The sequence below is a fragment of the Podarcis raffonei genome, chromosome 9, assembly GCF_027172205.1.
Source record: "Podarcis raffonei isolate rPodRaf1 chromosome 9, rPodRaf1.pri, whole genome shotgun sequence".
Classification (NCBI taxonomy): domain Eukaryota; kingdom Metazoa; phylum Chordata; class Lepidosauria; order Squamata; family Lacertidae; genus Podarcis; species Podarcis raffonei.
The window spans coordinates 5112930-5137303 of NC_070610.1; the positions used below are offsets into that span (position 1 = coordinate 5112930).

Consider the following 24374-nt stretch of genomic DNA (forward strand, 5'->3'; position numbering starts at 1 on the left):
TAGCTAAGTATCAAGGAAATGTTGTACATGTAGGTCCTGCTTTCCAAACACAGTGCATTACCAGGAAATCATTTGCAAGCATTTCCATAACGAGCTGATGATTTCCATTATTTCCTACGGGAACATTTATAATCTGTGATTTGTCCAGTCTCTGCCCCCCACGGGCTTTTTCCAGAAATGGCTGCAGCCAACCAGCAAAACACAAGTAAGGAAGTGGGCAAACTCTGGCTGTTTGGATATCTGAATCAGCTGTTTTTGTAGTGAGGTTTGGGCATAATTCTTTGTGTTTGGATAATTGCAGATAACGAGTGTTGCCATAGCGGTACCAGTGTGTGCTTCAAATCTGGCAGACAAATCAACAGTAAATATATTATTTAGGAAATGTATTTCAAGGATAGTATATGTTTGCATGTGTGCGTGCACGTACAGACAAAACACATTCAGCAAAATTTATGCAGCATGTCTAGTGCAAGTCTGTAGATATTGTTTCATTTCCTTCTTTAAACACTTTCTGCCAAAGCAAACAACCCTTTCCCACCACTGTGCACTCTCTTGCAGAACAGGAAATGTATCTGACCATTTTTTATGGCAAAGGTATTGTTTGCTAAAAGGCAGTAGCTGAGGTTTCTCTCCAGGGCTCTTTGCCACAGTGCAGCAGAAATAACGTGTGCTCAAAATCTGTGCACTTCATCATATGCAAAGGCCGGAGGTGCCACAAAATGTTTCTTAGCTCAGCCGCCTAAGGGCCTGATTTCCAGTGTTTCTTGGAAAATGGCAGCCAGAGTTGCTTGTTACTCTTTCCTTTGCTTTTGAATGTATCCAAGGAGAACGAAGGGGAGGAGGAACGAAAAGGCACAGACGGTGAAACAAACTTCAGCTCCTGCCAGCCAGTATACTGGAAAGAAAGGAAGGAGAAAAACAGCATTTAAAAATATTGTTAATCCGGAAAAAGCGAGAACTTTCCTAAAGTGGCCTCCACGAAACAGTTTGTACCAAACTGAGTGAGAAGAGCTCTGCCATTCCCAGAAGATCCAACTTTTCCTCACCAGAATTAAATATTACCTGAGCTGGAATTTTTGAACTGAAAGCAGAACCCTCTGCTCCTATCCAACGATATCAACAGACTGGCAGCAGCCAGGGCCCAATAAAAAATAACCACATTTGCCCAAGACGGCAGGTGTCAGAAAATGCTCCAGGAACTCTACCATGAGGAAAGCCTCATGGATGGGAAAGGGGCAAGGATGTGACTCAGCTCCACAAACGTTTTGCTGCAGGTCTGTTTGCTTTCCTGAGGTTCTGTGCCTGGCGCAAGCTATAGGGAGGCTCCTGTGAGGTAACTGGGGTTCAAAACTCTGCTTCTCTCTAGTCAGCAAGTGCTATAGGAAGGTCAGTTCCTGGGGGAGCCTCAATTGCCACCTTTTCCAATACACAGCTAGTTTGAGTCGAAGCACACACACAAACATCTACAGCAAGCCCACAGTGAGATAAAAACCTTACCTTTTCCCCATAGAATTTCCCTGGAAGAATACCCAAATTGATTTTTAAAGCTCCTAAGTTCAAAAAGCATTTGGAGACTGGACTTTGACCAGCAGCATTTCCCCTTTAAAAAAGCTCTTATCCAAAAGATGCTTTTTAAACCTAATGGTGGGAAGGGAAGGTTGAGTGAGAGGGCTGAAGAGTCCCCACAACAAACAAAAACTGGAGCAAGAGAAAAAGAGACTGCAACAACCTCAAGGCAGGCATTTTGTAGTTTTAGACGTTAGAAGGGAGAGAGAGAAATGCAAGTTTCTAATTTTAGCTGGCTGCCAAGACTATCTTGTGATGCAAATTACAAACAAAATGTGGGGTGCATGGATGCACTTCTCTGTATCACAGCCACGCTTCGTAGTATCGAGGAAAATGCATGTTGCTATTGCAACCTTTCCTGACAGAAGTATGAAAACAGGAATCCTACCATAGCTGAAACACTTTCCATGATACGCAGTGGGAGGTTAAATTTTCTCCCTGGTGAAATCCATATATCGTTTCTTTTACTGACAAGGGTGCATGTGAGCACACGCATAACATGCACAATTACCTGTTGCTGACACAATTGGTCCAAAAGCTCTTGCGAGGGCCCCCAAACTCCTTAAGATTCCCATTACGGTCCCCTTTTGGCTGGCTAACCCTATGAAAGAAAGAACCACCATCATTTACTACTTCTCAGTTTTTTACTTCTTGGCTTTCCCTATCAAGGCAAAACACTTAGAGCCCAGCACTATAAAACATCTGAGAAATAAAATGATAAAGGATTGGGTCTTTAAGAGGGAACCGTGCATCCTTATGCCGAGGCTGGTTAGGAAGACCAGATCCACTGCCTCCTGAGCGTTATTGAGGCTGGAACTATGATTGGTCAGCAGACCCAGATTTGAGAGCGCAAGCAAAACGGCTGCAAAGTAGTGGAGTCAAGGAAGGAGTTATGTAGCAGGGAGGTAGCAGGAGTATCTGTGCGTTTGCCATGATGTCTCAGACTAAAAAGCTGCTGTAGTTCATCTACTTCTTACATTTAGACAGCTGTCCATTGACGACAATGCCCTGGATGGCTTACAAACAAAAGAAACACTTTAGTTGCATCAGAAACAACTCCAGCTACCGAGCAACACTTTCAACATAACCCAATTCCTTCAGTTATTCAAATAATGAGAACAAGTTTGCACTGTCAAACCTAGTGAACATTCTAACTATCTCCATTTCATTCTTGTCCTTTTAATCTTGTATTTTTAGGTGCAACTGGACTAATAGTGTTAGAAGTTCTTCTCAACTTTGCCTTTATGAGAAACAAGGAGAGTTGTTCAGGCAAGTTTACCACCAGCATGTGAGGCCTAAATCCCACAATCTTGAGTGTACTTCACTGCTAAAACTCAGCATCAAAACTACATTTCCATGTGAGGCTCCCTGAGGTATATTTTATTTGCCAGTTAACCGGCAGAGGAATGTTGAGCAAGTCCTTGGGTGAGAGCACAGAGTTTCTACTTAGCTATTCTTGGCCATTCCTACCATTACTTTGAACTGAATGTCATTATCTTCCCTTGTGCACATACAACACGTGAAAATAGGGCAATAGTTTCCACCTGCAAAAATGTATTATTTTATTTAAAGATCATTTTGTGGGCTCTAGTGTCAGGTATCTGTAGTCGATAGCACCATATAGGAATAAGCAGCCTATAAAAACTTGACATGCCCCAGGCAGTAATTAGCCATTTGAAGTCCCACATTTCTTAACAGGAGAATTAAACAGATCCTTCACTTATTTCCATGAAAATTAATGGTATTTGGAGTGCTTGCATGTGTCTGAACCACACCTACTGTCCTTACTGTGTGCTGTACAATTCAGAGCAGGAGCCAATGCCAAATGGAATCAGTTTCCAATTCTGTGTTTAATCTGTCTCCAACTCTGAGGCAAAAGAATCTGACAGCAGCCTGGCTTTAAAGATTCAACACACAGTTAAAAGAGCAAGCAAAAAACTCCTTAGAGAAGGGCTCTGCGCATTACAAGAGTAAACAGCCACGTACCATATCCAGACACCACCGTAGACAAACAAGGAACAACCGTAGCAGCAGCTGGAAGTAATTTAATAACAGGTTAGAAAATGATTAAACAAGTGAGAATGCAAACGTGTTAACAATGGATGGCAGGAGGAGAACGTTTAATTCTGCATGGGCTACAATCCAGTTCCCAGTAGGAAACAAGATTCCATAGCCAAAACAGCAGGATCGAATCCCTGCTCATCACTTGAATGGGGATTAAACCCCATGCAAAAGTGCCATTTGAAATAGTTCTCATACACACGCTGCACAAAGAGGCTTTTGCAAAGGCTTTAAAACAGCTCCTCCACTCCTGTTTGCTCATACAGGAGCACAGAGACTGTCTTAATTAAAGCAGTTTGCCAAACTGCTCTCTGAATCAGCTTCCCCCACCCCCTTTAAACACTGCTGGAGTGATGAATTCAGAATTTAAGTCCTAATGACAATTTAGGGTGAAGTTTTTTTCCTGAAAGTGCTGGTCAGGCAGATGCTAGTCATACCAAAAACTATCCCTTAGTTCAGGCATCCCCAAACTCGGCCCTCCAGATGTTTTGGGACTACAACTCCCATCGTCCCTAGCTAGCAGGACCAGTGGTCAGGGATGATGGGAACTGTAGTCCCCAAACATCTGGAGGGCCAAGTCTGGGGGTGCCTGCCTTAGTTGATCATGCTGGTAGATCCTGAAGTGAACAAATGCCTTCCAGGAGCCTCAGGAGAAAACAGAAATGCCCATACTGTGACTTTTTGTCTGCAAGCCTCCCGGAGGGCGTTCTAATTCTTGCTCTTTTTCAGGACTTGCATCATGGAATCACAGAACTGTCCAATTGGAAGGGACCCAGAGGGTCATCCAGTCCAACCCCCTGTGGTGCAGGAAATGGGAGGTGGCTGGTCCTTCAGGCTTCTGCCTTTAAATGAACATGGGGAGGAGTTTGTTGGGGCACTTCCAGTGCTCAAACCTTCCCCTCAGCAATGTTTTTTCACAAGCATGATAAAAGATCTCCTGTTGCCAGATGGCCTTTCTGTATTTGCAGCAAGGGACAGAGGGCTCCTCAAGCTTTCCAAGCTGATCTATGAGGTCAGCACACCCCCTTCCTCTGGAGAAAAAGCCAAAGATGAGGATCCAGAGGAAGGAGCCATCAAAAGGTGATGGAATCCCTTCCAGTCAGAGAACAGAAATTTCCAGTAAGGCCTTTCTTTAAATACCTTGCTGGTCTTTTGTAGAGCTTTGCAGTATTTGCAATTCAGGGATTAAGTTACAGAGAAAAGACTGGTCCATCTCCTCAGCAGTCAACTGGGAAGCTGAGCATCCTCTAGGTTCAAGAGTCCTTGCCTTAACTCATGGGTAGGCAAACTAAGGCCCGGGGGCCGGATGCGGCCCAATCGCCTTCTCAGTCTGGCCCGCAGACGGTCCGGGAATCAGCGTGTTTTTACATGAGTAGAATGTGTCCTTTTATTCAAAATGCATCTCTGGGTTATTTGTGGGGCATAGGAATTCATTTTTATTTTCCCCCCCCAAATATAGTCCAGCCCCCCACAAGGTCTGAGGGACAGTGGACCGGCCCCCTGCTGAAAAAGTATGCTGACCCCTGCGCTTAACTGAACTCAAGCCCTGATTGGACAGCCTGGACTATGCAACTTTCCTCTGCCTGTAGATGTCTATTTTGTATTTAAACAGCAGTCGGGGACATCACATTTCTTTTTTGGAAAAGCATGCTAAGCCAGGATTATTGACAATTTAGATATCCTCTTCAGCCCCTAGAAGGAGGCTGGAAAGATCAACCATAAGCTGAGGTAACACAAGTTAATGACGTGTTTAAACATCACCATGGCAACTTCTATCATGTCATTAGCATTAAAATAAACTCGAAAGGACAGCTCCTTCAAGATTGATAAGCAACAAAGGCAGTTTGGAAACCTAAATCCATTCTGCATTAATGAACTCAAGAAATCTATGGAGCCAATTTCGCTTTGCTTTAGCGCCTGAAAAGATTTGTTTGAGAAGCTCACCAAAGGAGTAAAACAACAGTCCAGTGCCCAGGAGGATCATATTAGAACTCCAGCCAACAAAAAGGAAACCAAGAGCTGACACCATTATTGCCTGTCGAAAAGAAAAGGCGGCAAAGTGAGAAATATGGTTTTACAGTACACAAACTCTAGTGAAAACCCAAAGCTTGTTCTCCTGGGCCTGCCCTACTCTGAGAGCAGCTGGGCTCCTGCTCTGTCTTCTGCTTCAACTATTGAGATGCAGGCATCTGCTCACCTTGAAACAGCCCTGGCTGGTTCCCTGGAACATGGCAACATTCGGGTGAGGCAAGGCGGGAGTCAGTGGCCACCTTCATCCTTTCCCTTCTCCTTTCTTGCCCGCCCCTGCCTGCCACAAAAGCCCCTTGCACTGAGAAATTCAAGAGCTCTCCTGCCTCAAGGGGAAGGAAAACCAAAGAGCTATGTAGCAGGGGTGATTCCATGACAATGTCAACCTATAGACCCATTTTTCATTTTCATATATAGTTAACGTGCTCTATATCATTTCAAAGATAATTTCCTCAAGTTTAACAGTTTTTCAAAATGGCATTTTACATGTGAGTAAAATGACCAGAAGTGTGGCATGCAAGATGACTCAGAATTTCTCTAGGTTTTTCCCCCCCTAAAGATCTCTGTAAGCAAATAGAGAATAGGATAATGAGCCTTTATTTTATTGGTTTTCTTTTCTCATTTGGCGAACTGACAAGAAATTTTATGCTAGGAACAAAATAGTTGGTTTGGAATGATTTGTTTGATGGTGGAATTGGGCACCGTTACCACCAGAAACTGCACTTTAAAGACCATTTTCTATCCACTTCATAGCCCCAAAGCCAATCTCTCTCTCATTATTATGGTCTACTGAACACTGACCTTCTCCAACATGAACAAATGCTTTGTGTACTCTCTCACAAAAGGAAGGAGAGAAATCAACGGGATATATTACAAGTTAAATGACAGAAGACACATTTCCTGAAAACTCTTCAAGTATGCATGAAGCAAAAGAAAGTACAAGAAAGACTCCTTCAAATGGAAAACAAGCCCCACCCTTTTTACAGTCTTCACTTCGTTTCCTGGCTCAATTTGGCGAGTGTAACCTCCTTGGATCACAGCCATCGTAATTCCAATGAAGAAAAACATCTTCCCTTGTTCCAGACTAAGAGAAAACAGGAAAAAGTTATTTTCTTCTCCATGTCCAAACTCCCAAAATTAACATGGATGGCAGCTGTTATATTTTAAGGAATATATACTGTGGATATTTGGGCATGTTCCCTAACTAACCAGTTTAGTAGTTCTGACACAGCCCTCTTAGGGGCAAAGTAGTTTAGCTTGATTTGCAGTTATGTTTGTTAGTAGTAGTTAGTTCTACCCAGTCAGTAACTAGAAGAAACCTTGCCATAAAGCATTCAATCTCCCCTCTACAGGCGGCTTTTAAAATTATTACAGGAACATACAGGGATGTTGGAGGGGTGGCCCAGGGGGTCCAATTCCCAGGACTTTGACAGCATACCTCAGTTCTTTTGCCCTTCCTCTCCTTTTTAATCTTAAATATATTAGGATAGCCAGCTGCCCTGCAAGGTGTACTGCTGCTAAGTCACACACCTGGCCAACCAGACACCATCTTAATTTCTCAGGGGCATTTCTACATATAAATGAGCAAATGCAAATTTATTTAATGGACTGAGTCCTTAAGTACCTGGCAACACCTATGTGTTGCCAGGGGTGATGGTGGATGAAATCTGACTCCATTCACATTTTTATAATGAAAAACATTTAAGTGTCTGGGCAACTCTTGATCATTACAAACCAAATAGCCTCTCAGGAATGACCTCTGGTCACCAAAACATCTCCACATTCAGAAATGAAAAGCTGCCCCCAGCTTCTGGTGTCCCTGCAAAAGGGAAGGCTTCTTGGACAGCCTTACCACTAACGACACAGAATCAGTTACCAGCAATGAATCCTAAAAAACTAAGCTCTCAAAAATCATACAGTAATGAGGACAGTCTGGGAATATTCTTGTCTTTGGGAGGGGGTTACGTTTGTATCTTCATATGTTTGTTGACATTGTTAAAATATGCAAAAATCAATTAAAAAATTGTAATCATATGATAGAAACGGAGGGAAACAAAAGATATGAGAGAACCAGTGTTAGCACTGAGCAGCTGCCAGGCCCCACGTTCCCTAGCAGGGCCCATGAGCACCGGCAGCTGCCTGGGCCCCCCCTCCTGCCCCGCCAGGAGTGGACTTATCTGGGATCAGGGCCTGTGTGGGAAAGTGCCTGCCATGTTATAATTTAACACAATGCATGACGCAGTGTTGCACTAGCACAATTAGGGAATTGGAGAGGCAGGCAGCCTCCCAGACTTAGCTGCCACATACACCTGGGTCCGCAGCAGAGCACCTTGACAGGAGATCTCTCAGACCTGGAGAATGCCGTCTCTACGTTCCAAAAGAGCGCAAGCATGAGTTCGAATCCCTGCTCAGTCACGAAACTTGGTGATTGGCCTTTGGAAGCAACTCTCTCAGCCTAACAGAGGTGCAGAGAGGCTAAATCAGGCACAGGCAAACTCGGCCCTCCAGATGTTTTGAGACTACAATTCCCATCATCCCTGACCACTGGTCCTGTTAGCTAGGGATGATGGGAGTTGTAGTCCCAAAACATCTGGAGAGCCAAGTTTGCCTACGCCTGAGCTAAATTGTCAGACATATCCTTGATGGAAGAGCATGATTCAAATGTATCAAGGAAATAGGTAAGTAAAATGGTTATAGGAATCTTCACTCATATGAGAGAGGACTGCCGGCTGAGTTCCCACTTTGGGTGATTTATGCAAGCTAACGAGACAAATATTTCCAGAGAAAATGGCCTGCAACACTAGATAATAATAATAATAATAATTTTTTATTTATACCCCGCCCTCCCCAGCCAAGGCCAGAGCGGCTTACAAGCAATAATAAAAACAAGATGAATGATTACAACTTAAAAACAAAAATAAAATACAACATTAAAATAATGGAACATTAAAATATTAAAATGTAGCCTCATCGCAGGAGGAGAAGGAAAAGAAAAAAGAAAGAGAGGGAGGGAGGGAATCAAATTGGCTCCAAGCCTTTGGGCCAGGCGGAAACACTCTGTCTTACAGGCCCTGCGGAAAGAAATCAGATCCCGCAGGGCCCTGGTCTCATGAGGCAGAGCGTTCCACCAAGTCGGGGCCAGAGTTGAAAAGGCCCTGGCTCTGGTTGAAGCCAATCTAACTTCCTTAGGGCCTGGGACCACAAGGGTGATGCTATTTATGGACCTTGAGGCTCTCCGTGGGGCATTCCAGGAGAGGCGGTCCGCGTAGAGCGAATTACAGTAGTCAAGCCTGGAGATGACCGTCGCATGGATCACTGTGGCCAGGGCGGGGTGGGGAAGGTAAGGGACCAACTGCTTGATGCGGCGAAGGTGGAAAAATGTCGCCTTGGCTGTTGCTGTAACTTGCGCCTCCATGGAAAGGGAGGCATCAAGGATTACACCCAAACTCTTAACGGAAGGCAATGGCACTAATTGGGCCCCCGCAAGAGAAGGGAGTTGGTCCCTCATCCCCATGCCATCCCGACCTAGATGAGTTTTCTCAACCAGAGCCTACGTTATGGGGGTGGATTGGAGTGGGAATGACATCTTATACTGTAATTAAACACAGAGGTCATCTGAGTAAACACCACGACTGAACTTTGTTTATACTGATGTCTCGTGAGGCCTACTATTTTGACAAATAAAATAAATATCATGCGAAATACCTGCTGAATTGGAAGTGTTGATGGACAAGAAAGCTCAGAGTGTATTCCAGACCAGAAAACAGGAAAAGATACAGGAAATACACCAGGCCTAGGATCTTGAGATCTGTTACAAAACACCACCATCAAATTCCATTCTTAAGAACAAGTACAAAAGTAAACATACCAACAGAATGGCCATACCAATAGAATCAAAACCTTCAAAAAAGCAGCTCTAGACTTTGCAAATCTCAGATGGGGCTCTGGCTCCAGCTGTGGAAGACTAAAAGCTGTTACAACACACAAATCCAGTGCAGATGTAATACTGGCTCCTTGCATATACACACAGTTTCCAGCCCCTTCCTCCTCTGTCCCCTTCCTGACCTTTCCATGCCTTAGGTCATCTCTGCTGGCCCACTGGACAGGCACCCGCTCCTGCACCCAATGCGTTTTGACTATACGTGATTTTGGTGTCATGCGCTATCCCCGGAACATAACCCCTGTGTAAGGGGATATTAATTAGATGCTGTACCTTGATATGTCTTAGAAGTGGCATAAACATGTTTTAAACAAATACATTTTAAAAGACGGTGAGATAAGATGCTTTCTCTGCAAAAGTATTGAAAGCTTCAGTACTTGACTAATCCTACTATGAAGATGTGGTAAGAAAAATACCGGTGTGATTACTAGTTCAGAGTAAATGTGCCTTTTACTGGAATTGTGTTGTGTGTGTGTTTTTTTTAAAACCTATTTCTATTGCACTCCATGTTTCATTCCACATGTCAGAGAGTATATTTTCATGTTACTAACAGAAGCTGATGCACACAGAGGCCTTACGCACTCAAAGCATATCTCTGCAATCATTCTTTCATGCTATGTGCTGCATAAACTCAAGCCAGTTTGCTCACTGGGAGGACTGCCAAATCTCAAGCAAAAGTGCAGATATGCAAATATATTCAGGAAAGGGCTAAGCCTCATTGTGAAGAAAGACAACACGTTTTGCAACATCAGGGTTGGCGCAAAGGAGAAAAAGGTAGTGGATTTTGACATGCACAGGCAACTTCATAATAAAAGGAAGAACAAAAAGCTCAAGGACTTGCTCTCTTTCGAAGAGGTTTCCATATTTTGGCTGACGGCAGAGAACTGGAAGAGAGCCCGAGGACTAATCAGGCCAGCTGCTGACTGGAATCCCGACATAATGGAGGACACCTAACAAAACAAGGAGAAGGAAAGAAAGAATTGAGTCTCAAGGCGATGACTGAGCCGCTTTGCGTGCCACACAAAACCAGGACTTTAGTGCTACCTGCATGAGCAAGACCAGGGCTAGGCAACTTAAGGCCCAGGGGCCGGATGTGGCTCAATCGCCTTCTCAATCCGGCTCATGGATGGTCTGGAAATCAGCGTGTTTTTACATGAGGAGAATGTGTCCTTTTATTTAAAATGCATCTCTGGGTTATTTGCGGGGCATAGGAATTCGTTCGTATTTTTTTTCTTCAAAATATAGTCCGGCCCACCACATGGTCTGAGGGACACTGGACCAGCCCACGGTTGAAAAAGGTTGCTGACCCCTGAGCAAGACCGACACTTCCACCCCATGTTGCTGCAAAAGCAGACTGTGGGAGTGTGCTCTGGCTGGAAATCTTAGGAGCCAAATCTTGAAAGTCCTGGGTTGTACAGGTATAAATAAAAGGAAAATTATCTAACACATAAAGAGTACTGGGAAAGAGAGAAGGCTACCTCATACTAATTGAGAGTTACCGTATTTTTTGCACCATAACACTCACTTTTTTCCTCCTAGAAAGTAAGGGGAAATGTCTGTGCGTGTTATGGAGCGAATGCCTGCGGGTGGCGGGGAGGATCTGCTGCAGTCGTGAGCAGAGGATCCATGGTTCCCCTTCCTTCCCTCCTCCATGGTTACAAAGCATGGATCCACATGGATCCTCAGGATTTTTGCATTGGGCTACTCCAAACTCACATGTCTGTGGCCACAGCATGAACCACAAAAAATCATATATCCACTATTTCGTTTAGAATATTTTTTTTCTTGTTTTCCTCTAAAAACTACGTGCGTGTTATGGTCTGGTGCGTGTTATAGAGCGAAAAATACGGTATATAGGGACTAATTTAGATAACCAGTTTCGTTTCATTTATTCCTTGGTATTCTATTATGCTATATAATTCTTGCTATCATTTATTGTTTTGAGTGTACTGGTTAATGAAACAATAAAAATATTTTTTAAAAAGCTTGGGTCTTAAAACAATTTTTTACTTTTAAATTTTATTTTATGTCCTTCAATAGTTTTCCACTTTGGGACAACCCCACCAATGGTGCAGAAAGCCTCATTTTTATTTTTATTTTCAGAAATCTCTCTCCCATTTTGTCCTGGTTTATATATCTAGTTTGTGATGGTATAACATTTGATATTTGTTTTAACACGTTTTTCTTTTAAAGTTGCATAGACCAAATCAGAATTTTATCCGTTACGCACATTGTTCTAAATTCAGTTGGTGATCTCAAACAACCATTTCCCAATTCTGCTTGTACAATGCACTCTAAGTATTTGTTTTAAAATGACACTATAGCTACATCCAGTTATTTTCATCATATGTAGAGGAAAGGAATAGCAAGGGAGAGAGACCCTTCCAGCTTCTGCATGCTACCCAGGAGATCTGAAACAAACAACTATGCATGCAGAGTTGTCTGGGCCTCCGGTGCAATTCTGAGTCCACTGAACCCAATGGGACTTATGTCAAAGTATCCATGCACAAAATTGTGCTATAAAGCAGGTTTAAGGAGTCTTTAGGGTGCAATGTTATACCCTCTTACCTGGGAATAAGCCCCACTGGATTTGAGGGACTTGTTCCGGAGTGGACCGTGTAAATGTGCTGTTAATATCCCAGATTCAGGGGTTGTGGTGGCTGAGAGATCCCAGATTCAAATGACTATACTTCTCTAGCAATGGCTTTTTGGAATTAGTCTAGCTTTACTTTTCCTGTATCTACACCAGGGCTGACGAAATGTCAGAGCAGCAAAGGGTCCCTCGGCAAATGAAGGTGCATAGTGACCAAGGTCAACCAACTTTGACACCTGAAGCAGAAAAATCCCACAGCCCTCTCTCTTCCTCCCTGACAGTATGCAATACACCATCCATCTGGCAGCTGCTTCACTTTGCTAATGGTTAGAGCTGACGCCCACCATCTGACACCACACAAACACACACTCACACACAGCCACTCGCACACTTCCAAGGCCTAAACTATGTTTGTTAATCATTTCTCTCAACGTGTGCCTTTTCTGTCCAGAATTAAAGTAACATGACACTTGATAATTTCTTAGCACTAAAAAGCCAAGTAGCTCAAGGCAGCTCTTGGAAGGATCAAGATTAATGAAAAAACTATCTTAAGCATTTGCAAAATTAATGGAGAACCATTAAAATTGTATTTGCTACTTTGCCTTTAGTGACTTGGACCACTTAACCCAGTCCGCCTTTTCCATCCATATGCCATGCTCCAACTAGGGCAATAAAGACAGCATTATGTGGTGGTTTGGCTCTAGACTAGAACTTGGGAGACCAGAGTTTGGATCCCTTCTCTGCCATGAGGCTCATGGGGTGACCATGGGCTCTCTCTCTCTCTTTGCCTAAGCTATCTCAAGTTTTGTTGTGGTGATTAAATGGGAAGGGGGGAACTGTACTCTTTGGAGGGGAGATGGGACTTGAATGCAGTAAATAAATTCTGCCCTTGAGGACTATGTGTTCTTCTGCATTTCTTGTGCAATTCCACTTAATGGAACATAAGGAAGATAACTTGCCACTGAACTACTTCCCTCACTTGCCAATAACAAGAATACATGGAGCTCCAGACCTGTTTTGAAAATATAGAGCAGAGTGAGACAATTTATTTGGGCCAGATTCTGCTTAAAAATGGAGGCACTGGTTTCCTGATGTTCTGTTAAGACCAAGATGGCGACTATCTGTCTCTAGAACATGTTACCCGTTTTTCTTTGGGGAGTGTCTCTGGCAACAACATGAAGACGAAAGCCAAGTCAATCACTGCAAACATGACAGCAAACATAGCAGACCGAACATAGAAGATTTCTCCCTTCTCTTTCTCCATGGAGAGGTATGCTCCAAGCATAGGCCCAAAGGTAAAGCCCAGGGAGAAAGCAACGCCAATCATTGCCTAGGGAGACAAGGATAATACTTATTTAGTAACATTTCTCTCCTCCTTCAACTCTAATAGAGCTTGCAGAGCAGCAAATACGGACACGTACTATTTGAAACATAGATACCCATAATTACACATTCATCTTTCTCAATAATAACTTAATATTTTGTTACCAATACCAATTAAACTTTTTATTGCACTAGCCATAGGCCATGGCATCGTTCAGAAGGAGAACAAACAACAACAACAATAATAACCATAAAAATCATCGGGCACAGACATACAATAAAACCACGGTCACGGCTACTAAAATTATTTGTTGCATTACATAGAACAGAATAGCAGAAGATTCTCAGGTAAGATGTGCCAAATTAAATATCCGAATCCCCTTTGCAGTTGACTGCTATTTTGTCTAGTTCCTTCCTCCTTCTTAGCTGCCAGCACATAGAGTGCTACTTTATAAGTAACAAAGTCGTCGGTGTCGCTCAGTAGCCATTTCACCCTTTCCACCCTATTCAAATGTGTTCCATTCATAAACAGGGGTTTTATAAATCAGTCTCTTGGGTCTATATATAACAGGCACTGCAATAAATAATAGCACACGTCCTCAACGCAGGGTTGTCCACACAGAGTCTCTCTTCGTAACGTACTTTGCCGTACTGTCCACCCAACACCGCCAAGGGCATCGACTGGAATCGTAGTTCTGTAAAAGCGATTCTTAGTACGGCAAGTGGGAGCTTTGCCAGGTATCTGGCTCAGGCATGCTCCGTTTTGATAAGAAGGAACCATGGTGAGCTCTTGGTAGAAGCAATCATGGTTAGATCCCTTTCTGCATCGGACCTAAAGAGACAGTCTCTTAAGTGCCTCTTATCCATCTTCAGGGTCACCTGAAGATCTTGTAATTGATATTGGGATAAGAAGCATTGGACACCAGCCTTCCAGCATTTGGTCTGTTCCCGTTCTGTGTAAGACAGGGATGTCCAACAGGTCGATTGGGATCAACTGGTCGATCCCCAGGAGGCTGCAGTCGATCGCTGTTGATCGCGGGCTCATTTTCCTTTGCCCAAGAGCACCCAGCCCAGCCCCCTTCCCCTTGCCTGTATTTTCTCCTGATATCTGTAATGGAAGATGGAGAGTGACTAATCCCCTCCCCCCTTAAAAGTCCCCCCCCAAAAATGGAACCCCAAAAAAGGGCTTAAAATGGGGCATTTCCCCTCCCTAAACAAAGTTCAACAACTTTGACCTGAACCCCTAAAAAGGGGGGTAGATCACGGTCAGATTTTAATTCTGAAAGTAGTTCGCAGTCCCTCGGGAATTGGCCACCCCTGGTGTAAGACATAGCAGGGCATCTCTCCTCCGAAAGAGACTGAAGTCTTTTCACATAATTTAGGCACAGGTAATCAATTCTAGCCTGCATTGTTGTCACGTCAGCTTCAGCACGAAGAAGAGCAGCTGGAGTCCTTTTGGGGAGCGAGAGCACTTTCCTGAGAAATGTGTTCTTAATATTTTGTTGGTTTCGTTGGGGAAAGCATGCACTTTGCACAAATGCAACACATATTAAGATGTTTTAAGTTGTACTGATAGAGCTTATATGGTGGTACATCGGGTTAAGAACTTAATTTGTTCTGGAGGTCCGTTCTTAACCTGAAGCACCACTTTAGCTAATGGGGCCTCCCACTGCCGCTGCGCCGCAGGAGCACAATTTCTGTTCTCATCCTGAAGCAAAGTTCTTAACCCAAGGTACTATTTCTGGGTTAGCGGAGTCTGTAACTTGAAGCATCTGTAACCTGAGGTACCACTGTATATTGTGTAAGCTGTCTTGAGAGCATAGGTGCCAGCTCCTTAGGGCTGAAGACACCTCAGCCCCCTCAACATCGTTTAGCAGGGGGTTCAGCCCCCCTAATATTGAGGGAGCGGAGGAGGCCAGATGCCAAGCTGGCCCAGTTTCTTGGTGTGGGGCATGAAGGGGAGCTGCGTCTTCTTCCCTGAGACACGAGCAGAGCCAGGGCTGCCACCACGGCCACTACCTGTGCCTCCCCGTACTCCCCTCGCACAGTCCCCAAACTTGCTCCAGAGGGTTGGGGGCAAAACTCCTGAACACATTTAGGCACAGGGAGAAGAGGGGGAGGGCGTTCCGTTGTGCAGGCACAGCCCTTGCACTGCATTGGATACCACCAGGAATCTGCCATTTTTCTACTGGAATGAAAGAAGCATGAAGTTTAGGCCAACGTCAGGTTGGACTGTGACTGGAGAATTCAACTACCACCCCTTGGGATTCTGGGGAAAATGGCACCTAACATTCCTAGCCTACTATTGGGCAAACGAAACAGGGGAATGGCCATGTTCATGTCACTGTTGCATCTCATCCAATCCTACTCTGTATGCAGAACACATTCACATCCATGTGGCTGATCAAAAATTAAACAGCAAAGATCCTGATCAAAGGCTCACACCAGGCCGTTAACTCACCATGCCTTTGCTTCGAGCTTTTGGACTCTGCAAGTCAGCAATTATTGCAGTGGAGAGGCTGACATTCCCTTTGCTTATTCCACCGAGAATTCTGGAGAAAATGAATAGCTCAAAGCTCCTGGAAATGGCCCACAAGGAATATGATGCTATCATACCAATCTACAGAAATAAGAAGGTACATACGTAATGAAAATAATGGTATTTAGAAAGCACAAGAAAATGTAAGCACTCCGCCTTGGACCTACAGTATTACACAGGGGAAGCTAAACTGAACCTAAACTAAAAAATGGGGGGAAACCTCATGTTTCCTCAAAAGAATACTGTTATTGGATTCTTTATCGAACCCAATTTGTGAAGCTAAAGAGAAATTCCAGGTTACTTATTCAGAATAAAAGTTTGATGAGGAAAAAACCCCTAGTACAATTACTGGCCATATGCAGACCAATTCATAAGCACATAAAAGTAGTATTGAAGAGAATTTTCACACATATTGGGATTGTCCAAGCTTGTGTATTCAGCAACCTTCAAGCAGCAGAAATCATGAAGGTTATCTAAAACATCTCTGATGCTGCAAAGAATTGCAGCTTTTTCAGCTGGCATAAGAAACTTTTCTCTTCTAGCCTAAAGGCAAGGTGATACACAGCTGCTTATTGTAAGATGGAATCAACAGCACTGCCAGGCTGAAGGGAGCCCAGGGAAAGATGACTTTGAGAGCCACTGCCCCCCCGCCCTTTGGATCACTCACTCATCCTACCCCCAATACTTGCTCTCATCCCCATCTCCTTCCTTCCTGCTACTTGATAAATTAGTCATTTTCTTCATTTCATTAAAAGGAATCAGGAAAGCTGCTATGTACTGGGGTGGGTGGGTGGGTGGGTGGGTGGGTGCATGTGTGCACTTGTGTGTGAACAAATATATTCCTTCTCCTTTCTTTAAATGAAGAGTAAAGCACAGATTCTGGTGGCATGTGCAGAGGGCTGCAGCGGGGAGGAGAAGATGATGAGGTCTTGTAGGATTCTGCCCCATAAATATATATGGTTATAAGTTTGGGGCGGGAGAGTAGGCAGTAAGCAAAGACCCTCTCAACCCCTGGATCCAGCAAGTGTGGAAATACAAGCCAGGCTGGCTTCCCATTGAGTTGAGAGCCTGGGTGATGGGCCATAAAGAGAACAAAGGAAGGGGCTCTGTGTGAGATGGCAAATGGGTGGGGCCTCCTCTCCCAAGTCGCGGTTAGATAGAAGCACAAACACAGAGTTGACAGCAGAGTTTTGGAGCGATGTGAGCTAGAAGCAAGGCAGCAAACTGGAGGGAGAGTCACAGAAATGTTTGATTTATGTTTGCAAGATCTACCCACCGTGGAAGAGTGGCATATGCAAGTGATTGACTACATGGAGATGGCAGAAATGACTGGCAGAATCCGTGACCAGGGGGAAGAATTGATGGAAGAGGATTGGAAAAAGTTTAAGAACTATCTACAAAAATATTGTAAAATGTTTGAGTGTTAAAATGATGTGGGAGGTGAAGGCAACACGGCATTTGGGGTATGGTTAAAAGAGTTCTGAAAAGAGGAATTTTAACAAGGAGGGGGCATGACTAGAATAATATTATGTCAAAGTATATAAGGTGGTGTAAAGGTTCAAGATATGGGAAATTAGAGACATAATAACTGGAAATATATAATTTTAAACGAGTTTGGAAAAAGGGTTAGAATTTGCTGAATTGGACGGAATAAAGAGGAATACAAAAAAGGGGGATGTGAGGTCAGGAAAGAGGGATATGGATTTTTGAAATTTAAAAAGTGGAATTTTTCTTCTTTCTTTTTTCTTTTCTTTTTTGTTGTTAAGTGTGTATTTTTTGTTCGTTGTTGATGTTTTTGTTTTGTTATATGTGATATATGTTTTGTAAAACCTTAATAAATGTTTTATAAAAAAAAATGTTTGATTTATGTTTGAATCCAAAGCTGGGGTGTTAATGGTGTAGACCCATGGTAGGCTCAGGTTGTGTATGCACACACACACCATATCCCATAAAGACCCCAGAGACTCCCCTGTACCTCATCCTGAAGGAAACACAATCCCTGGTTAAGCGCCTGGAACCCCTGGAATCTCGCATTGCTCGGAGATTAGGATGGCGTGCAACAATGCTGTCAGAAGTGGGATTCATGTTCCCTGAAGAACCTGTGAGCAAGAATCTGAGCCGAAATGGAGGAATGGCAGCATTTCTGGAGCAGCAAAGCCAGCAATGGATGGAGCGGCAAAACCAGTGGTTCAACTGACAGCTGCAAGCAGAGTGTGTGAGAAGCCTCAGAGGAGAGGAAAGAGTGACTCCACGTGAGGTGAGGGCCCTGCCGGTTGAAATGCTACAGGGGGTTGAAAGCAACCTGGGAGCCCCCCTGGAGGAGATCCAGAGTGTGGATGGGCAGCTGAGGGGCTTGGACTTTGAAGAGACGCAGTCAGTAGCCGAGGACAAAACCTTGGAGAAGGGTGAGGTGGCTGGAGCTGAGGAGATGCTGCTGGTATATTTCTCCACTTGTGGAAGAGAGTAATGGGAGGTGCATGTGAACATGCAAGAAGAACAGCCTGTGCCAGAGGAAATGGCAATGTGTTCCTCAGTGGAGGAGAACACGCAGGAAAAGCTCAAGGCCTGTGTGTGCGCACCAGAGGAGCAGCCAGCTCATGCTGAATTGGGTGAGTTTTAAAAAACAACAACTATGATTTTGCCCTACTTATTACCTGTGCAAATCAACCTTGCAAGATGAATTCATCCTGACCAGAACTAATCCAGAAAATGTAATGGTTTGACTCACACAACACCCAGTGCATAATGGAAAAGGGCTGCCTGGGTTTAGCCGGGGTTACTTAGATCATGTAACCGATCTACACTGCACATTCTTTAGTCCCGTCAACAGACATACCACAGTCAACAACATGATCGGCCGTCTCCCAAAGTAATCAGACGTGGCACCAGTAAGTGGAGAGGAGAAGAACTGAAGGATGGAAAATATGGAGCCAATCAGACCTGCAAAATATGGAAAATTAAAATGCAATAGGGATCTGCCAGCATCAAGGTCAATCCTTCACAGCCATGTTCACGTGTGAGCCATACCACAGATTACATTTTGAAGGCTGCCATGGATCCTAAACATTTTGGGCCGTTGTCCTCAGGACCCACCTGAAGGCATCAGGAAGTATTTCCCATACATTATTAAGATGGCTTAATTGCATTTAATGCCAGATTTATATGGTCCTGCGCTCCATGCAAACTGTGAGTCCTATATTGAAACTTCATCCATACCTCCGAATAAGACACTGTTGTATTTCCTTTCAGAAGGAACTTGCACCACTTCACTGAACCAGTCCACCCCGTGCTGCAGCGTCATGTAGAAACTATCCTGTGGAAGAAAATATGCATGGGAGGGATAAATTCAGGGGAGCTATTCAGGGAGGACAGGGGAGCAACCATAGTCAGCCTGAGAGCTGCACACCACGTGCAATTATTCCACAATTGTTTTTTATAGTTCTTGTCATGTGCAAAAAGTAACCACAACCAATGTTTTTAGAAACACTTGCTTTAATAGACAGAAAGTCTGAACTGCCCTCAGACCTTAGCAGGCTCTGTAACATTTGGACTATCATTTAACATCTTAGTGGTTCAGAGACAGACAAGCCACTGGAAAGAAAGAGAATTGCTTAACCACACTCTCTCCGTTATTTATGCCACATCACAAGGGGAAGAAGGAACTAGTCACGTTCTGCTTTTACTAATCCTATGCTTCACATCCAGCCAGAGTAATACAAGGGCTTGCTGCATTGCCTTCTTACAGTCAGCAACATGGAGCACAACAAAGAGTGAAGAACGAAACTAACCATCACAAGTCTGAAATCTCCCCACTGTAAGATAACAAGAGCAGCTTTAAAAAAAACACTAACAGTTACTATTCGCTGCAGTGTTACCGTACCAGTTTAGAGTTACATCAAAACCTGTCTTAAGTTTTCACCTAAGACACAGATGTGCTAGATCACTTACTATGAATTCTAAACATTTATTGTTGCCTGAAAAGTTGTTGTTTTTAAGCAGTAACACATGCTCCATGAGCATTGCTGGTTCACTCAGATACCAAAACACTGAACCCAAACATTTCAAATTGCCCAGAGGTTACATAGAGGCATTGTCTGGTTTAGGCATCTGCATACAGTGGTACCTCGGGTTAAGTACTTAATTCGTTCCAGAGGTCCGTTCTTAACCTGAAACTGTTCTTAACCTGAAGCACCACTTTAGCTAACGGGGCCTCCTGTTGCCGCCGCGCCGCCGGAGCCCAATTTCTGTTCTCACCCTGAAGCAAAGTTCTTAACCCGAGGTAATATTTCTGGGTTAGCGGAGTCTGTAACCTGAAGCGTATGTAACCCAAGGTACCACTGTATACAGAAGATAGGATGTTTGGCACACCAAAATTCCAGGTGGACCACTTTGGCACCTGGACTAAAGTGGTACATTATCGTTAGAGCACACTCTTTACAGAGATGTGAGTTTCAAGCACTGCCATAGCACAATCATGCCATGGTGGCATCCCATCGTATTTTACATGTTTATCACGAGTGTTTTGGGTAAATGTGGCTTAGGTCTTACTTACATTATTATTGCTGTAATGGTCAAGAATTGAAGGAAGCAGAGGCAGGATGAGGGTGAAACCCAACAGGTCTATGAGGAGTGCGATAAAAACAATGGTGATCACACGAGTAGAGCCCTCTTCAGTTCCCCGGGACTCCTTGAGAGGCCTCCTGCTCTCTTGGCTTTTCCCCAGTGACATTGTCTCAGGGATCCTGCTCTGAAATACAAAGGGAGTCGGGCGGTGGGGGAAGGGGAGGAAGTGGATAACTTGCTGACTCATTCTCCCTTAATTGAAATTTTACTGCAATTTAAAAAAAAAAAGGTAGGAGGTAGTTTCCCTTGTTTACTTCCTTCTCCTGATCTATCCAATTGTGGACTGGTGACTCCATTTAAATCTCCCAGTAATATTATTTTTCCTTCCAAATATTCCAACATCTTTTTTCACTCTTCTTGAATAATTCCATTTTATTCTGGTTAGGTGCATAGACTCCTGTTACATAAATTATTTCCCCTTGGTGTTTTATTTTAAGTATTAACAATCTACCATCTGGGTCTGTATATAGTAGCTCTGGCTCTAGGCATGGTTTAACATGAACTACCACTCCTCTTTTATTTAACTTAACCACAAAAATTCCAAATAAACACACAGACATTAATATTTAATATATCTGGTACAACAGCATCAAAAATACCAATGCCTAAAATGAAACCAGCTTATAGCTCCAATTCCCATTGTTGGGCTGGAACAAAATCCCATTAATTTACAGTGCAGCACCATGATCTTTCATTAACCAGGTGCTCTTTGAAGATGATGCTTTAGTTGGAAGTATTTGTCATAGCCTTTAGCAATCAAATAAGGTCTGGTGTTGAATAGAGATGACTTTTAACTGCCGCAGGAAGAACAGTGAACTCTCATCTGTATTTTAATAGGGGTTAAAAGTATGCAAGCTGTATTCTTTAGGGCAGTGATGGCCAAACTTGGCCCTCCAGCTGTTTTGGGACTACAACTCCCATCACCACTGCTTTAGGGTAAAACTTTTGAGTGTCCACAGAGGTGGAACGGCCACTGTGTGTCCTCTAGTGAGGACTGAAACGGACACTCTCCTCTGAGATGAGGCTTTGTAGTAAGAGAGGCACCATCTAGCTGTAAAGGTTAAAATAGTTACAGAACAGACTTCCCTGGGCAAGGTTATCAGCTGCAGAAAACTGATAAATGAGTGTGTTCTATCAAAAAGCAGATTGACAGAATGCACGTGAGACAGAAATTCAAAAGTATTAAGGATATGAAGCATACTCCATATTACCACTTTTTCCATATGTACAAATGAAGCTGCAAAAATGCATATTGTTCAAGGCATTTCTCACCGCATCCCCTTCCATGGTCTGCTGTGGCCTCACACTGGTAGCAGCCGCTGCCCTGAAGCGCTCATATCATCTGGTGGTACTGCTTAATGGTTTGGTTTTCTGTGGAATTTCTGAAATTGGTAAAAATGTCCCGGGGGGGGGGGGGAAGCTCAACAACTTTACCGTATGGATTTTCACTTTTTGAAATATGGCAACCCGAGCTTTTATGGCTGCATTTTTTAACACTGATCCATCGTTTGGTTGCAGCTGCAATTACGTGTATGTGGTTTTTTTTTAAGCCACATTATAAGGAGGGTTGCTAATTTTCGAAAAGAAACCAAATAATGTATTTAACAGTGCCAAGTGATCTTAATTTCGCAGTACGATTTCAATCTATAGCATCAACTATCAGAGGCTGAACTGGCCAAAGAGGCGCGCGTCCTGCAAAGCTGCTTCCAGGGGCGGGAGCCGGACTGGAATGCAAAGAGGGGGGACCCTTCGGCAGGGGCGGAGCCGGGGGGGAGCCCCCTAAATCAATACCAATCCCTAACAAAATTCCTGGCTCCAATCTGAGGCTCTGCCCCCCTGACACAATTCCTGGCTGCGCCCCTGCCCCTGGGGACCCTTCCCTCTCCCCTCGCTCCGGCGGGTGGGCGATGCCCGCGCCTCGGGCTGCCGGGAGCAGCGGGGCGGAGGGAGCCTTCTTCGCCCGAGGGGGCGGCGGCCAAGGCGGCAGCCCTGGCGCATCGGCGCCCTTCCCCCGAGCTCCCCCGGACCCGGCGAGAGAAGCGCCGGGGGCGCGAAGGGGACCCGCGCGCTGCACCCGCCCCTCCCGCCAGCCCACCTGCCCGGAGAAGCGCGGGGACCCGGCCGGGCGGAGCGGCGGCGGCGGCTGCCCGAGAGACGAGGCGTGGGCGTCCGGGGTCCTCGGTGGCGCCGCGGCTTTTCCTGCCGCTTCCTCTTCCGGGCTGGGGCCTCTCCCGGCGCCTCCAAGGCCACAGCAAGACGGGCGCCGAGGGCGGGAGGCGCGCCCTGGACAGAAGAAGCCGCGCCGCCCGGCGAGCAGCCCAGGCGGCGCGCAAAAACGCCCCGCCGCTCCTGCTGCCGCGCGAGGCGCTCGCTGGATCCGGCCAGGGGCGCCCGCAGCCCGGCACCCTCTTCTCCCAGGGGCTCTTTGGCCCTGGCAGCCCTTCTCGCCTCCCGGCTTTCGGCAGCCCAGCTGCCTCCGCTGTTGGCGGGCAGAGCGGGGCCAGCGGGTCTTCGACGGCACCCGTTTCCTCCTCCGTGAATTGGAAAGCCAACCCAGTTGGGAGCCAGTTGCTTCGTTGATGCGCTGCGTGAAGGACTTTTCCTTTTCTCTGCCCTAAATCTTTCAACGTTTTCCAAACGGTTATGTTTGGGTATGCGTCTTGAATACCATTTTTGACTCGCCGGTGGACAAGTCTAAATTCAATGCATGATATTTGAAACTTGCCACTTCAAGAATGAGTTCGCTTTTATCAACATAATCTTGCTATAAATTTGCAGGTTCATTGGCTTTTGCCCTCAGCCCCTCTGTTGACATAGAATCTAACTGGGTATATATGTGTGTAAGAGAGCAAATTTTCTTGTATCATAACTGAGAATGATCAGGCACATAGCAGAGAGCAAGTCCTACTGAACTCAGTGGGACTTCTGAGTAAAAATGCTTAGGATTGCAGTACAGTGGTACCTTGGGTTCCATACGCTTCAGGTTCCATACGCTTCAGGTTACAGACTCCACTAACCCAGAAATAGTACCACAGGTTAAAACTTTGCTTCGGGATGAGAACAGAAATTGTGCTCCGGCGGCGCGGCAGCAGCAGGAGGCTTCAGGTTAGCTTCAGGTTAAGAACAGTTTCAGGTTAAGAACGGACCTCCGGAACAAATTAAGTACTTAACCCGAGGTACCACTGTATAATACTGCAGTCTTTTACCCAGTTACCTGGGAACAAGTTCCATTGAATTCAGTGGGACTTACTTCTGAGTAGACACATACAGTGCAAGACTCAATTTAAAGTGGGTTGGCTACATTTCCCTTCAAAATTACAGGAAAGGATAAATACAAAGTGTTTCACATGTCAGCATCACATTTCTTTCATTTGGTACAAGTATTTTACAGCAGTGCCCTCTTTATGTATTCAAATAGTGTAAACATGTATATTGTCCTCTAGAATGGTGTCCAAACTTGTTTCAAAGAGGGCCAGATTTGATGAAGGTAAGGGCCGACCAAAGTTGTTGAGCTTTTTTAAGCATTTCCCCCCAGGAAATAAACTGCCACGGGGGCACTTTGGACACCTATTATAAGCAAGCAATGCTCCAAAATGCTTATCTTGTGAACTTGCCATTTGTTTTAGCATGACAAAAGCTCCTGTTTCCCCCAAAAAAGGCAGGATGGGGAAGTCTGATCTCTTCATCACTTTTAACTGATC

At 44.7% G+C, this 24374-nt stretch overlaps 1 protein-coding gene across 6 annotated transcripts; it reads right to left on the reverse strand.

The window, feature by feature from the left end:
- Nucleotides 1-366: 366 nt before the first annotated feature.
- On the reverse strand, nucleotides 367-22876 carry MFSD10 (major facilitator superfamily domain containing 10). 6 transcript variants are annotated; one of them, XM_053402576.1, is made up of 14 exons: nucleotides 22769-22876; nucleotides 21946-22044; nucleotides 20603-20797; nucleotides 19267-19363; nucleotides 18887-18990; nucleotides 15973-16131; nucleotides 13330-13518; nucleotides 10437-10545; nucleotides 9361-9463; nucleotides 6631-6739; nucleotides 5572-5662; nucleotides 3553-3600; nucleotides 2078-2167; nucleotides 367-895 (listed from the first exon to the last, which is right to left on the reverse strand). In XM_053402576.1, exons 2-14 carry the CDS (start codon nucleotides 21958-21960, stop codon nucleotides 792-794), a joined length of 1413 nt encoding a protein of 470 aa, XP_053258551.1. In that variant the 5' UTR covers nucleotides 21961-22044; nucleotides 22769-22876; the 3' UTR covers nucleotides 367-791. The 6 variants fall into 6 exon arrangements, with proteins under 6 accessions (XP_053258551.1, XP_053258552.1, XP_053258548.1 ...); XM_053402577.1 differs by having other exon boundaries at nucleotides 20603-20792; nucleotides 21946-22055; nucleotides 22769-22863; XM_053402573.1 differs by having other exon boundaries at nucleotides 21946-22055; nucleotides 22769-22863.
- Between the last annotated feature and the right edge of the window lie 1498 nt (nucleotides 22877-24374).

Bases quoted from the DNA above. Each gene is read 5' to 3' on its own strand.
- MFSD10 (XM_053402576.1), bottom strand. The intron at 16,132-18,886 runs GTATGTCTGTTG...TTATTTCTGTAG, and splicing joins CGATCATGTTGTTGACTGTG to ATTGGTATGATAGCATCATA. The intron at 3,601-5,571 runs GTGAGCTTCTCA...AATTACTTCCAG, and splicing joins ACTGTTGTTTTACTCCTTTG to CTGCTGCTACGGTTGTTCCT.